We start from the raw sequence: 16,222 nt of genomic DNA on the forward strand, positions 1-16,222 counted from the left end.
AATTCTTCCTTCCTCTGAATTAGAGACTCTATTTCATAAATGAATTAATACTTCAAAGATCTAAAGTTGACACCTACACTCACTGATATAAGTAATTACTTCTCACATGTAGGACTTCATACTATTAAGAAAACGAAAATGACAGACTAAACCTTTGCAAAAGTAATTCTGCTGACCTGGGGTTGGAGCAGGAGTGGATTTGCCACTACTTTGCCCAAGCAATTTGACATGATTGGCAGGAAACCATCCTTTTTGACGCTTTTTACCTCTGGCCTACACATGAAATAAAGCAAAGAAAAATGAAACCAAGTAACAGAATGAAAAGCATTTCTCAACATGTTGCGTCACAAGCGATATAATGTTATTCAATTTCAGCCTTATGTTGTTGCAGATCCTCTCCTTTCAATAGATTAAGCTGCTTTAAAGGAGCATTAAACTATCAAGTCAAAATACAAGTATGAAGCTTCCTTGATACTGAAGCTTACAATCTTCCAGTATATGGACACATTCTAGACTCAATTACTAACTGATACTCTTGTTCATAACATTGCAAAAGTGGTGCTTAAATTGAACATGCACAGCAAAAAAGTTTTTTTTAAAATCTGTCCAATTTAAAAATAGGTCACTTCAAAAGGATTGTAGCGATATTATCAACCATTATGAGATAGGTGTACTTTTCCTTGAATTCACTTGAAAAGTGCTTAATTCCAACCTGATTCTTTTCCTGGAGGAATTCCTATGAGTTACCCTTTGACTTTTTTTCTACAAAATCAAGAATAGTTCACTTATAGTTTGTCAAGACAAATTAGAAGAAAACAATCATATTTAATTGTTCCATTTCTTTTTCTTTCTTTGTCACAGGAACACAGTGACCTTCCAATAATGGCAATTGGCATTTTTGTCCTTACCTATGCTAACTGAAACAATATTAACATAATAAAAGCACTTACTTGCAATTCACCCTGCCACCATCCAGTAGCATTTTTCTTCAGAATAAGTATCAACTGGCCTGGGACGAGGCTGAGCTGTTCTGTACCTGTTGCAGTGTATGCGGAGGCAACCTGAGCAATCTCTGAGAGAACATTAAACTAGTTAAAATGCAAGCCTTCAAGAGAAAAATCTTTTGACATCACACACCTCATTCCATCCTAGGTACAAAATTAACTGCAGTAAAATACAAATCACCAGCAAAAGTATAAAAAGCTACAAAAGTGCTAACTGAAATACTCCCACATTATATCCTGCCCTCATAGTCATTTGGTGGAAGAGTAGTTTATACAAAAATAAACTCCAGGACTTCCACCCCATTAAAAAAATCTGTTTTATTAAATTGTAACTTTTAAATTTTCAAATTATATATGAAGACAAGTAACAAAGATTTAAAGTTTACAATTCATTTGGTAATAAAGAACTTGCGTATTGCTGAGAAAAGACTCACTTTGTTGAAGCATTTCATCTTGCACTGATCTGATAATTTGCAAGAGAACCAATTTAAGGGGACATTAACATTTATACTATATAAGAAAGTGCTGATTGGTTAGTAAGTGGACTCTGATTAGTAGAATCATTGTAATGTACAATGCAACAATTAATGCTTATTGACAGTTAACTGCCAGGTTTTGCTTGAATTTTAAACCAGCCATGTTGACCCTGATTGGTCAAGGCATTACCCTGAGAAATCAACCAGTTTGACTGTCACCTATTTCAATGAGGTGAAACAAGTAAATGTTCTGTCTGTCAGCAAGGACAGAAATTGTGGATTAATATATGTAGTTTCTAAAACATGCAAGTAGACCACAGGGCAAGCCGGACTGACAATCTCGATTGACTGTCACTGTGATTCTTCATACATTTAGAATTGTTCAGCAAATGTCTTTCAATTGCAGAGTCAGATCTAATATTGGACATTGCTCTTTTTCTTTTTGTAAATGTGGCTGATTGTATATGGGTCAGGACGTCATTTCTGGTCAAAAGCTGAAGGAGTACGTGAATTGCCCTGATGAATGCAAGACCAAAAGCTTCAATAAAACGTATCTTTTTTCAGCAATAAGAATGTTAGCAATACCATTTTCTTCATATTATTAAATACCAGCACAAAATTTCCAGAATGAATATAGGGCAGAAGTACCTGGCTTCTTGTTGATTATTCCTGATCTTCCAGAACTACTTGATGCCTGCCAAATAAATAGAAATTGTAATTAAAACAATTTTCTTTCCTTGTTGTTTTCAAGGGTACTGAGGGCAGCCTTAATCAGGAGTTTTCTCCCCCATTCACTTCTGAAACCATGCTCTTAAAGGCATTTGGTGATAGCCTTGATTAGTGGGTTTTAAGGAGAATAATAAATTTATTATTGACACTGCAATTTTCGAGAAACCAGGGTTTTCCAAAATAAGTGCCACCATCTGCAGAGAGACTTAATAACTAAGCCAATACCAGGAGTGATACTGACGATGGAGGAAATTCTCTCACGTACCATAACCTATTAGCCATAAGTGCCTGAAACAAGATTTGGTAATTGTAGAAATCAAATCAAAGAAAGGCTTCTTTCCTTTATGAAAGATGATCTGCAAAGAGTGCATTAAAGAATTGAAATATCCAACATACGTCAACTTTTGTTCATCAGACTCATCCAATGTGTGTTTCTCAACCCTAAAAAACAACAAAGCTTCTTTAACAGACATACTGCACTTTAGTGAAAAATAATATGTAATGAGCCATCAAGAATTTATTTTTACAAAGTGGTAAACTTACATCTGGATCCTTTGGTTTGACATAGTTTGATGGAAAGACACCCGTTCTATCTTCAATAATTCCAGTCCACCATTCACCTTCCTTCTTGGTGACCAGAACAACCTCACCCTCCATGAAGGTTAGATCTCCAGCTTCAGCACTTTCATAAGGATATAGTGCAATATACTCTGTCAAAAAAGTACAAGAGTATGAATAAAATGAATAGATGCCCATATCTGTGAGATTGCTATGAAGCGAAAAAAGAATGCATACACATATTCTTTTAAAATAGCTAAAGTGACAGATTTATGACATCCAAATCAGTAAAACGTTTTGCTCTGTTTGGCTATCCACAGACAGACAATTTTGCATTTCTTCTCCTTTACACAAAGGATCAGTTTTTCGCTTTAAGAAATAACCTGTTCCCAGGCATCCACATTCTAAAATTGCCAGGCTGTAGGGATTGCCTCCAATTTCCTCTTTGACTCTACCTCTGTTCTTTTTAAGATTATACACCAAAAATGGGTCATGATGTAGAACCAGTAAAATAAGTTCTCTTTCAGATTCTAACCTGTGTTAGGAAGTCACTTCCTTTATAGTTTTTATCTGAATTTGTGGCTTCAAAGACATCTATATTATGATATTGTTGGGAATTCAGTTGGGCCACAGCCTGCTAGGAGAAAGAAACTACCCAGCTTTGCCTTTGCTTTTCTGAAAAGCCTTGTTGTAAGGTTAGCATGAAAACTGAAATTCTGATCCAGTTGTTCTCCTGAAATGTGTCTGAAAAAGCACTTAATATTTCCTGAATGAATGGTGTCTGCAAAACGGCACCAAAGATACCTGCCTGCGATTGGTGACATATGCCTGCATGTGCCAGGACATTGACAGAAGCCATCTTCAAGATCTCATACTTCATCCATTGTCTTTTGAGAACTAAACTTATTGACAAAACAGAAACAGAAATTGCTGTAGAAACTCAGCAGGTCTGGCAATATCTGTGGAGAGAAGGCAGAATTAACGTTTCAGGACTAGTGACCCTTTCTCAGAACTGAACCTGAAACGTTGACTCCACCTTCTTTTCACAGATGCTCCCAGACCTGCTGACCTTTTCCAGCAATTTGTTTTAGATTTCCAGCAATTGCAGTTGTTTTATTAACCATTCTTTTCCCCACAAAGTCAATCTCTGTCGAAAAAAATCATAATTTTTTAATCTATCTGGTGCATGTGCATATTAGGCTATTTTCAGGGGTATGTATTTATACTTTTATATTTCGGAATATGTGTAGTAACTAGCTTTACATCTCTAGTGACTAAGTCTTGTTTTAATATTGTTTTAAATTTGTTCACAGGCTGGCGGTGACAGCGGCCAACATTTATTACCCCCCTCCACCGCCTGAGGGTAGTTAGGTGTTAACCACATTGCTCTAGATTTGGAGTCACAAGTAGGCCAGATCAGATAAAAGGTGCACATTTCATTCCCTAAAGGACATTAGCAAGCCACTTCTGTTTTCGCAACAATTGACAGTGGTTACACTGTCACCATTAAGCCAGCCTTTCATTCCAGATTTTTTACTGAATTCAAATATCACCATCTATCATGAATTCATAACCACACAATATTAACATGAGGCTCTGGATTACAATTCCACCTACATTACAACTACATCACCGCCTCCCCAATAAATTTATGGCTTATGAAAATTGGTTGGTGGATCTTTTTGTTGTGAACCTAATATAGAGAAGGTATTCAACTGGCCACATTGTTATATGCTGTGACCAGTGGAGTTCTGGGACTACAGAAAGACAGTGAACAAATCTAACCTTTAGCATAACAACTGTCAATAAATATTGGCTGACATTCACATTTTCTCTGTTAACTAAAATAGACAATACCATAGATCTGGTTTAAAGTTCAAAAGACCTGCATCTGATGACTTTGACCTAGAATTGACAAAAAACCAATTATTCTATGGAGAAGGCAAATAACCCTGGAAAAATTAAGCCTGTTTGCAAGTAACATCGGCAAAGCTAATGATATCCTCAAAGTACCTGTATACTACTGAAAACTGTATTTTTTGGCAATTACATTTAATTCATACTATGCACAGAAAGTTTTAAGTTGGGAGTTAAATGAAAAAAAGCTGTAAGAGGAATTTTACCTTCTACTGGTTGGGAAATAGGGCTGGAGCTCTTGCTGATCTTAGCATAAATAGGTTCTGGTCTGTTGACAAAAGTTAGAGACAGTTCAGCAATGCAAATAATTCAGTACAACTAGAAAGTGAGGCAAAAACTCAGCAAGTCAGGCAGCATCGTGGAGAGAGGAATAGAATTAGCGTGTCCTGACATGAACCTTTCATGAACTCTAGTTCTTAAAATGAAACATTCCCTCTGTTTTTCTCTCTCTGGATGTTGTCTGGCTTGCTTAGTGCTTCCAGTTCTTTCTACTTTTGTTGCAGATTTCCATGATCCACTGTATTCTGCTTAAATAATTAAGTACTTGGCGTGAAAGAAAACATGACTTTTTTTTTAAACTAACTAACCACATGGACAAACTACTTTTCTTACAAAAGAATTTAGAAATTGCAGTTCAGAAATAATGGCCAGAATTTTACAATCCTCCTGTTAATGAGCTGGCAGGTGTAAAATGGATAGCATTATTTTTTTCAATTTATTCTTGAACAGGATGTGGGCATTATTGGCTGTGTCAGTAATTATTGTCCATCGGTAACTGTCCTTGAGAATGTGGTGCTGAGCCCCATTCTTCAACAACTACAGTCCAAGTGGTGTAGGTATAACCACGGTGCTTTTCTGGTAAGGAGTTCTAGGATTTTGACAAGTAATAGTGAAGGAATGACTATATAGTTTCAAGTCAGACTAGCATATAGCTTGGAGGGGAATTTGGAAATGGCATTGATGCAACGCACTTACTGCCCTTGCCCTTCTAGGTGGTAGAGGTCATGGGTTTTGAAGGTGCTTTCAAAGCAGAACTGGTGACATGCTATAGTGCACTTGTCAGTAGTAAACACTGCTGCCATGTGCATTGATTTTAGAGTGGGTGAATGTTGAAGTCTAGACTCAATGCCAAATAACTGGGCTGCTTTGTCTTGCAAGATATCTAGCTTTTGGAGTATTCTTCTCTAAAGTAATAATTCTCTAAAATAAAATGTATTCCAACACATTTCTAGCCTGTGCCTTGTACATGATAACAGACTTTGGGGAGTCAGGAGATTAGATTAGATTAGATTAGATTAGATTAGATTAGATTACAGTGTGGAAACAGGCCCTTCGGCCCAACAAGTCCACACCGACCCGCCGAAGCGCAACCCACCCATACCCCTACATTTACCCCTTACCTAACACTACGGGCAATTTAGTATGGCCAATTCACCTGACCTGCACATCTTTGGACTGTGGGAGGAAACCGGAGCACCCGGAGGAAACTCACGCAGACACGGGGAGAACATGCAAACTCCACACAGTCAGTCGCCTGAGGCGGGAATTGAACCCGGGTCTCTGGCGCTGAGAGGCAGCAGTGCTAACCACTGTGCCACCGTGCCGCCCACCCAGGAGTGACTTACTCACTGCAGAACATTCAGATCTATAGCTGGAGTGATTATGTGGCTGATCTACTTAAATTTCTGGTCAATGGCAACCTTCAGGATATTAAAAGTGGGACATTCATGCTGATTATGAGATTAAAGGGGATTGTGTGGTGCAGTGGGTAGCATCCTTTATCTGAGCCAAAGATTCCAGTATTCAAATTTATCCCTTGGACATTAAGGCCAAGGAAGATGCATTCATAACACTGCCAAACAGGTTAAACATCAACCAATAAAATCCTTCTAACACACACCACTGGCATCTTGGAAGAGTGGAAGAGTCTTCTAGTTGTCCATTTGATGGAAAGAACATTACAGCCTCAACAATCACTATCTATGTCTTCAAACAGCATGTACTCCACAACTGTTACTAAATCTCAAAGAATGACTGTTAACCTCTTCTGTGGGGTGTGGTTATTTTTTGAAGGAGGGAGTAAAAAGGTAGGAAGCTAAGTTGTGAAGAGGACATAAGGCTGCAAAGAGTTAAATTATTAGCAGATGAAGTATAATTTGGGAAAACGTGAGGTTTTGTGCATTGGCAATACAAATAGAAAAACAGAATACTTAAAAAAAAGAGAGAAACTGCACAATTCTGTAGTATCGGTGTGGGTTTCTAAATGGTTAGCATGCAGGCTCGGCCGTAATTAGGTAGGCAATGAAAACATTCATCTTTATTTCAAGGGGGATGGAATATAAAAGTAGACAAGATTTCTACTTCAAGGCATTGGTGTCCTTACTTTAGGACATCATTTGGAAGCCTTTTGGAGAAGATTACTGGGCTGATTGCTGAGATTAATTAATTGTCTTATTTCGGAAGTTAGAAGAATTAGTGTTGATCTTATCAAAATACTGAATATTCTGAAAGGGTTTGACAAATGCTGGTTCCCTTCTTATGGGAATCTAAAGTGGTTGGGCATAGTTTTAAAACAAAGGTCCACTTAAAATAGAGATGGGAGGAATTTTTTTTCAAAGTGTTGTTCATCTTTGAAATGATCTTTCTGAGAAAGCACTGGAGGTTGGGTCAAACATATTCAGGGCTCATTGAGACAGAGCTTTGATCAACAAAGGAGTCAAGGGTTATAGGGTGGGCAGGAATAATTGGTGGTAATGTCACAATCAGATCTCCCACAATCTTACTGAATTATGAAGTAGTGGATTAAATATTCTTACGCCCATTTCTTATAATATTATCTTGGTTAGAGGGTGGGGACTAATTGAACCAAAGCACACTTTAGCCCCATATCAATATATAGATTATTCTGTTAATTCTGTATTTAATTTGTATCTATTCTTGTTTTCACATTTAAAATGGATACTATTTATGTAAGACAGTCAATGTAGAATGTTTGGGCTATCTTGGAATACCCTACAACTACAGTCCGTCAAGTTTTGCATAGACAGTTTCCGTTCAGTAAAGACATTCAATATCAAGTTGAAAAAAAATTTATCAAGAAGAATCACAGAATCCCTACAATGGGAATAGAGGCCATTCGGCTCTAAGAGTCTACACTGACCCTCTGAACAGCATCCCATCCAGGCCTGCAATCCTCATAACCCGGCATTTACCATGACTTATCCACCTAGCCTGAACATCCTTGGTCTCTACAGGGCACTTTAGCATGACCAACCAACCTAATCTACACATCTTTAGACTGTGGGAGGAAATCATAGCGCTCACCAGAAACCCACACAGGCATGGTCAGAACGTACAAACTCCACACAGTCACCCAAAGCTGGAATTGAATCAGAGTCCTTAGCACTGTGAGGCAGCAATGCTAACCACTGTGCTACCCAATCTGGTAGCAAATGTAATCATTCCTCATCAAATTTCATGTGTAACTTACATTACCAACTGCTGATTTTACTGACATGGCAGAATTCTGCAAACAGAAAAAAATTCTTACTCCACTGATGACTGTGTTTGATCAGCGATAATCTTGACATATGACCTGGGGAACCAGCCCTTTCCACCACGAACTTCTCCAAACCACCAGTTATCTTGCTGTTCCAGAACATCAATTACATCGTCTTTTGAGAAATTCAAATGGTTCTCTTTTTTTGCTGTCCACGAACAAAGTGCCAGTGCCTTAAAAGTTTTTACATTTTCAACCTGAAAAAATTAATATTTTGACACTTGTTTTGGGCTCTATTCAGTATAACAAAATTAAATACACAATAAAAATACAATAAATAGAACACTATACCTTAGATAAAACAAGGGAAATACAATGATAAGTGGTGATTAGTGATCAACTGTAGTTCCGGGGTAGTAGTACACTGGAGTGAGCTTAACTGGAAGGAACTGTTTGAGGTTAGCTCCTCAGCACATAGAACATAGAGCATAGAAAAATACAGCGCAGTACAGGCCCTTTGGCCCTCGATGTTGCGCCGATCCGAGCCCACCTAACCTACACTAGCCCACTATCCTCCATATGCCTATCCAATGCCCATTTAAATGCCCATAAAGAGGGAGAGTCCACCACTGCTACTGGCAGGGCATTCCATGAACTCATGACTCGCTGAAGGAAGACAGGAAACAAGTGCTTGGGTGCAGTGATCATTCGGAGAGCCAGCGAAGATACTGTGGGATGAATGGTTTCCTCCGGTGCTGGAAAAATTCTGCAATTCAATCCAGTTGTTCTCATATTTTATTCTGCTATGTTTAATTTTGATCAACATCCTTCCCCTCACAACTGGTGAGGCTTTGGTCTCACAATGGCAACCACCTTTCATCTGGATCAGAATCACTTTAGGCTGATTTGGTGCGAAGCTGTTTTTAGTTTCAAATCAGACATGAGGAAAGGGTGAAATATATCACTCCAAAAATGAGAGGGGGGGTGCACAGATGGGAAAATGTTTCACGTTCCAGAGTTAAGCTATACACAATTTGTCATTCTAACACTACAGAGTAAAAGTGACAATGGTTGATCTCAGGTACAACTCGAATCTCAATTCAAACTGCTACACAACACAAAAGTCATCTCCAGTCTGTACAGAAAAAAAGCAAGACCAGGATGTTCATAAAGCCCTTGTGAAATGTTCAATGTCAATAATTCAGGATAGATATCTGATAGAAGCAAACTGTAAACATGATAAGTAATTATTTTTAAAATTATAATGTTATCATTTTCTTGAGTGAAAATGATAGAAGGCACCATTGTGAATTGTTATAGCCAGTGGAACTGAAGTTGGCAGCAGCTGTGAAGAAAAACATATTGCTTGTTGTAGGAAAACTGCACCACATTGGAACACAATTAACAGTTAGATGAAAGGATTCTATTGTATATATGTTCAAAATTATGAATTATGCACATATATTAAACAATTAACTTCATAAACACCAGTGTTACAAAAAAGAAATTCAATCTAGTAAAACATCCATAAAATCATCACAACAGTTTAATAAAAGAACTTACTTTTTCATCACTTCTGGCTACCTGTTATACTTTGACTTTCAGTCACATTCCTGATGAAGAGCTTATGCTCAAAACTTCGGCTCTCCTGCTCCACGGATGCGGCCTGACCGGCTGGGCTTTTCCAGCACCACACGTTTTGACTCAGATCTTCAGCATCCGCAGTCTTCACTTTCTCCCCTTACTTTGACTTTCACTTCATCTGTTCACTTCTTATTCTATTATGTCTCATCCATTTTCAATGAAATCTCTTATTGTATGTCTGAATTTCTTTCTCACAATCATTCTGCCTCCTTCTGACTGACTTACTAATTATTGTTTTGTGATCTATCATCCTATATTTCTCTGTATCCCTTGGCTCTTGTGCATATCCCTTCATTAAAATACTGTATTTCCTTGCCTTACCTTTGACTCAACACAGGGTAGGAAACAAGATGGGAAGCAAAAACAGTTCTGAAGTGAATGCAGCAACCAGATAGTGCTGGAACTTGAGAATCTGGACAGAAGCGATAAAGGAGACTGGCTCCAGACAGCACAAAAATACACTAATCTAGCAATAGAATTAAGGAAGACGTTTTTTGCTGCAGTTAGCAAACCGAAGCTTGTCAGTAAATCAGGTGTATTTCAGTCTGGGGACCTGGGGCAGATTACTTAAGGCATGTGGTCTGCCAATCTACACAGCTGTTAAGGAAAGTAGCAATGGATCCGTACATGCACTTGATGCCTACAAAGCAATAGGGTATATATCCAGGATTCAGCAGCATCTGCCAGGGCAATAAAATGGCCAGAGCAAGGCCACCAAAATTCACAGCCTGGGTCACCCAGGCACAGCTTCCTACAGGAGCTCACAAAAACAGATTTCCAAAATAAAATATCAATGCTAAATTTGAAAACATCATTGTGAATTATTGTTTCAGAATTAAAAGTTGTGGCCTTGTTACTAATTATTTTTAGGTGAATATACTCAAAGGGAAAATGAACATGAACAAATTGAAGACTGATAGTTTTTTAAACACGCTCAAGGCAATGCTTGATCCCTATTTAGTTGGATATTTGAGTTAACGAGAATTATATCAGGGTTCTTCCTGCTCTACAGGTGTGTCAAGCATTTGAATTGTGATGGATTTCACAGCAGGGCACGACTGGGACATGTTCAATTGGCGGGACTAGTCCTCACCCTCAACAACTTCTCCTTCCAATCCTCCCATTTCCATCAGACCAAAGGGGTAATAATCATGGGCACCCGCATGGGCCCCAGCTATGCCTGCCTCTTCATAGGATACTTGGAACACCATCTTCCACAGTTACACCTGCACCTTTTCCTTCGCTACATTAATGATTATATCAGTTCCACCTCGTGCTCCCACGAAGCACCTAAACAGTTCAACTTCACTAACACCTTCCACCCTGACCTGAAGTTCACCTGGACCATCTCAGATCTTCCCTCCCTTTCCTGGACCCCTCCGTCTCCATCTCCAATGATCGACTCAACATGGACATTCATTTCAAACCCACCGACTCCCATAGATACCTGGACTACACCTCCTCCCATCTCCCATCCTATAAGAATGCAATCCCTTACTCCCAATTCTTCTGCCTCTGCCATATCTGTTCCCAGGAGGAGCAATTCCACACCAGGACATCCCAGATGGTCTCCTATTTCAAGGACTGCAATTTCCTCCCCATGTGATCAATGCCCTCCAGCAGATCTCCTCCACTTCCTGCACCTTCACCCTTGAACCCCACCCCTCCAACCACAATAACAATAGAACCCCCTGATCCTCACCTTCCTCCCCGCTAACCTCTGGATATAGTGCATTATCGTCTGCCATTTCCGCCGTCTACAATCAGACCCCACCACAGAGACATATTTCCCTCCCTGCCCTATCTGCATTTTGCAAAGACCATTCCCTCCATGACTCGCTCAACAGGTCTATCCCCCATCAACCCACCCTCCACACCCGGCACCTTCCCTTGCCGCCACAAGAAGTGTAAAACCTGCTCTCACATCTACCCCCTCCGTCCAAGGCCCTAAACGATCTTTTCACATCCATCAGAGATTTTCCTGCACATCCACCTACCTCATGGATTGTGTCCATTGCTCTCGATGTAGTTTCCTCTTCATAGAACATTACAGCGCAGTACAGGCCATTCAGCCCTCGATGTTGCACCCACCTGTCATACCAATCTGAAGCCCATCTAACCTACACTATTCCATGTACGTCCATATGCTTGCCAAGGATACTGGTGTCCCTCAGGTTCAGGTGTAGACCATCCTGTTTATAGAGGTCCCACCTTCCCCAGAAAGAACGCCAGTTATCCAGATACTGGAATCCCTCCCTCCTGCACCATCCCTGTAGCCACACATTTAACTGTTCTCTCTCCCTATTCCTCGACTCTCTATCACGTGGCACTGGTAACAAACCAGAGACAACAACTCTGTTTGTTCTAACTCTGAGCTTCCAACCTTGCTCCCTGAAGCAGATACATGAAGAAAGGAGGCGGCAGCCTTGGATGATGTTCAAACATTTGGAACAGCTGCAGTTGCAAAGAGCTCATCAGAGGATACAAAGAGAAGCACAAAGGGTAGCTGTGGGTAAATTTAAATGGTAATTGAGCTAGGTAAGTGTAAAGGAGCAGAGTGGTTGTTGAAGTAGGAATTAGGAGAAGCAAGACCAGGAGATACTTAAGAAGGATTACTCATCCATTGAAAGCTGATCAGAGAAGATCATTAAGCTCCGAGAAAGGGTCACTGGACCCAAAACATTAACTCTGATTTCGTTCCACAGATGCTGCCAGACCTGCTGAGCTTTTCAAGCAATTTCAATTTTCATTTCTGATTTAGAGTACCCGCAGATCTTCTTCGAGAAGGTTACCAGGCTGATTCCAGAGATGAACTGACTGTCTTACGAGCAAAAGCTGAACATGTTGGAGGGATATCAATCGGATCTCAAATTCATTCTTACTTCTGTAGCATCCGCCATTTCTGCAAGCCTTACACAAACACTTGTCTTCTTCCAACTCTGGCTTCTTGTGTATCTCTCAATCTCTTTTTCTCATCACTGACAGTCATGCCTCAAGTCATAGAGGCCCAAAGGTTCTGCCAGTTCCTCCTTAAACCTTCCTGCTTCTCTTTGTCTCTTTAAGAATCATCTCTAACCTGATCCCCTGAACCATATTTTCAGTAATTGATTCTAATATCTCCTTTGGCTTGTTGTTGATTATATTCCATGACATTTTAATTTGATTCAAGTTGCTGTTGTTGAAGGTCTCCGTGTAACACCTTAGGATTGTACCATCTTATTACTCTTCAAACGTGTTGCTAACACTTGCACAAGACCCTTTCACAGCATTAATAGAGATGCCGAAACAAAAAGCTTGTGCAGATTTTAAGTGCGCATGAAGAATGAAGGAAACATATCATTCACCTTCATAAAACAGAAATAAGGTATTAGAGAGATGTACCTGATCATAAATTGGTGATCCAGAACCAGGGGGAAGAGTTGGAGTAAAAGCAGATTTCTGCCAAATGGGACTGCCACTAATCCCGGAGAAACCTCGACTTGATTGAAAACTCCCTTCATCACTTATTTTATTTTGAGCATGTGGTCTATTGGAGAGGAAAGATGCAGATTTTCACTACTACAGATCACCATTCAGAAAATATAGAGCATTTAACAATAATCCAAATGGCTTAAAAACTATTACGATACATAACTGAGCTACTAGTCCATTTCAGAATAAGGAACATGGTCAGTGACAAGGTTACTTCATTAGAGTGAGACAGTGGTTGTGAGCATATCTGAATTTGTGATTCAAAGTGGGAAATCAGGGCATAGACAGAAGTGCTTGAAGTAAAGTTTTCAGTGGGAAGCAAATTGTGCTGAGTGGGGAGGAGGTGATTTTCAATTCGCATTTGTTTTTCAATTTTGTGCAGAATAAGCAGATAACTGGTATTGTTAAAAATTGAAAGTTTTATCAGTATTCTAAGTATTGCATTGTTTGATCCATATTGTAAAGTTTTGTGATTTGGAGATGCCGGTGTTCGACTGGGGTGTACAAAGTTAAAAATCACACAACACCAGGTTATAGTCCAACAGGTTTAATTGGAAGCACACTAGCTTTCGGAGCGACGGTCCTTCATCAGGTGGTAGTGGAGGGCTCAATCCTAACACACAGAATTTATAGCAAAATTTTACAGTGTGATGTAACTGAAATTATACATTGAAACATTGATTGTTAAGCCTTTCATCTGTTAGAATACAGTGATAGTTTCAGTTCTTTCATATGTAAATCACAAAACCTTTTTTTTAAAAAGTTGCATTCTCGGGTTAGCTGTTAACAGTGGTGATAGCTAGACAATATGTTGAAGGTGCTGAACACAGGAGGCTAAGATGCAAACATGCAAATCTTCTCAGAAACTTTGAACTCAATACCCAGGTTAGAATTGAACCCAGGTGCCAGGGACTGTAAAATAGTATATGCTTGTGACTTCAGGAGCTTCAGTCAGAGTTATTAGCTAGAGGTTGAGCTGCAGGCACTACAGTACATCAGAGAAGGGATCAAAGTTACCTGGATACTTTATTCCAGGAGATGGTCACACACTATAGGGTAGGGTGTTCTGATTTGAGCAATACTTAGGGACAGGAAGATGTGACTGAGAATGAGTGGACACATATGGCAGGAGCCTTGGCCTTTGAAACTGTCCGACAGGTTTGAGGTTTTATCAGTTTGGTTTGATAAGAGAGAGGGTGACACAATCATAGAATCCCTACAGTGTGGAAACAGGCCATTTGGCCCAATAAGTCCACACCAACTCTCCAAAGGGTAGAAGAGCTAACTGTCCATGGCACTACGGTTTATAAAACCATTCCAATTGGGAGTAAGAAGGACTGTAGTTTTTTTCTGGGAAAGTACAGCAAGAGGGATTGACCCTGTTGTCTACAGTCAAAGTGCAAATCCAGACAGCTGTGTTGTCTGCCCAATGCCAGGGTTGGGAATGTTTGCTCTGAGCTGGAGGAGTAACTTGCAATGGGAAATGGAGGATCCAGTGGTCATGATCCACATTGATACCAATGGCACAGATGTAACAAGGAAATTGGGTCTGCTGGGGTAATATAAACTGTTGAATGCTTAAAAGCATAACCTGAAAATTAACTTCTGTTTTACTGCCTGAGTAGTGTACAAATTAGCATAGGATGAATAAGATTAGAGAAATAAATGTGTGACTCAAAAGCTGATGTGGGAGATATGGATTCCAGTATATGAGGCACGAGCACCAGTAAAGAGGAAAATGGGAGCTGTACTGTTGTTACAGGACACACCCGGTGTTCTTGTGAGTGCATAACTAGGGAAGTAGAAAGGACTTTAAACTAAACTTGGAGAGGGTTGGGGCTGGGGTGTGGAGGGATAAAGCTTAGGTAAATGTAACAATTCAAGGGATGGAAACTAAAGCAGAAGAGCAAAACACTAATATGGAAGCAAAGGTATAAAGGTCAGAGAATGACAGGAAAGAACAGAGAAGCAAAACACTAAGAAAATACCAGCAGTCAAAATTGAATGCTACAAAGATAACAAAAAAAGCTGAAAGCTCTGTAATGGAATATAGGTAGCATTTACGACAAAGTTAATGAACTGACAGCACACATTAAAATAAACAAACATAATCTGATAGCTATTATGGGGAGGTGTTGCTGCAGGATGACAGGAATTCAGCTCTGAATATATGACATTGAAGAAGAATAGAAAGTTAGTGGAAGGGTAGCACTCCATTTCTAAGCTGTATTAGTGCAATGGTTAGAAACAGCGTTGCTTTAGGAGAACACATTGTAGAATCTGTGTGGGTGTAGACGAGGAATAGAAGAGGAAAAATGTCACAATATAGAATGAAACATTCAAGAAAAAATTCAGGTGCTTTCGATAATGAAATGTCAATAACTATGACAGATTTAATCTAAATGTTAGCTGGAAAATCAGACTAGTAATAGTAATCTTCATGAGGAGTTTGTATAATGCTTTTGAAATTATTTTGTCTAACAGCACGTTCTGGAATCACTTGTGTAATGTGACAGGATTAATTAAGATCCTCAGAACAAGGAGACATCTGCGTAGCAGTGGTCATAATATAATTCAATTTTACATCTAGTTTGAAAGGGAGAGTAATGGATCTAAGACTAGTTTTAGATCTTAAGAGGGGAAAGTATGTGGATGTGAAAGCTGAGCTCGCTAAAGTGAACTGGGTTATTAAGCCAGCTCATAGATCAAGAGAGATACACACGTAAAGAGATACCTCATAATACTGAGAATTAGCACATTCCAACGATAAAGATAAACTCTAAGGGGAGGACCCACCAGCTGTGTAACTGAAGAGTTTAAGCAGATATCAAACTTAGGAAAAAGCATCTGCAATTGCATAAAGGTGCGTGGCAGGTCAGATGACTAATCAGAATACAAAGAACAGCAAATTACTAAAAGGTTGA

General features: G+C 39.4%; 1 protein-coding gene across 6 annotated transcripts in view; it reads right to left on the bottom strand.

The window, feature by feature from the left end:
- LOC122543943 (intersectin-2-like) overlaps positions 1–16,222 on the bottom strand; it is a 198,915-nt gene that overhangs the window by 51,270 nt on the left and 131,423 nt on the right. For all 6 annotated transcript variants that reach the window (XM_043682952.1, XM_043682942.1, XM_043682913.1 and 3 more), the window contains 7 exons: positions 13,209–13,353; positions 8,235–8,440; positions 4,891–4,952; positions 2,753–2,919; positions 2,129–2,174; positions 951–1,072; positions 177–273 (listed from right to left, as the gene is read on the bottom strand). In XM_043682952.1, coding sequence (XP_043538887.1) covers positions 177–273; positions 951–1,072; positions 2,129–2,174; positions 2,753–2,919; positions 4,891–4,952; positions 8,235–8,440; positions 13,209–13,353 — 845 coding nt within the window. The remainder of the gene's footprint in view (positions 1–176; positions 274–950; positions 1,073–2,128; positions 2,175–2,752; positions 2,920–4,890; positions 4,953–8,234; positions 8,441–13,208; positions 13,354–16,222) is intronic.

Source organism: Chiloscyllium plagiosum, chromosome 3 (genome assembly GCF_004010195.1).
Source record: "Chiloscyllium plagiosum isolate BGI_BamShark_2017 chromosome 3, ASM401019v2, whole genome shotgun sequence".
Lineage (NCBI taxonomy): Eukaryota > Metazoa > Chordata > Chondrichthyes > Orectolobiformes > Hemiscylliidae > Chiloscyllium > Chiloscyllium plagiosum.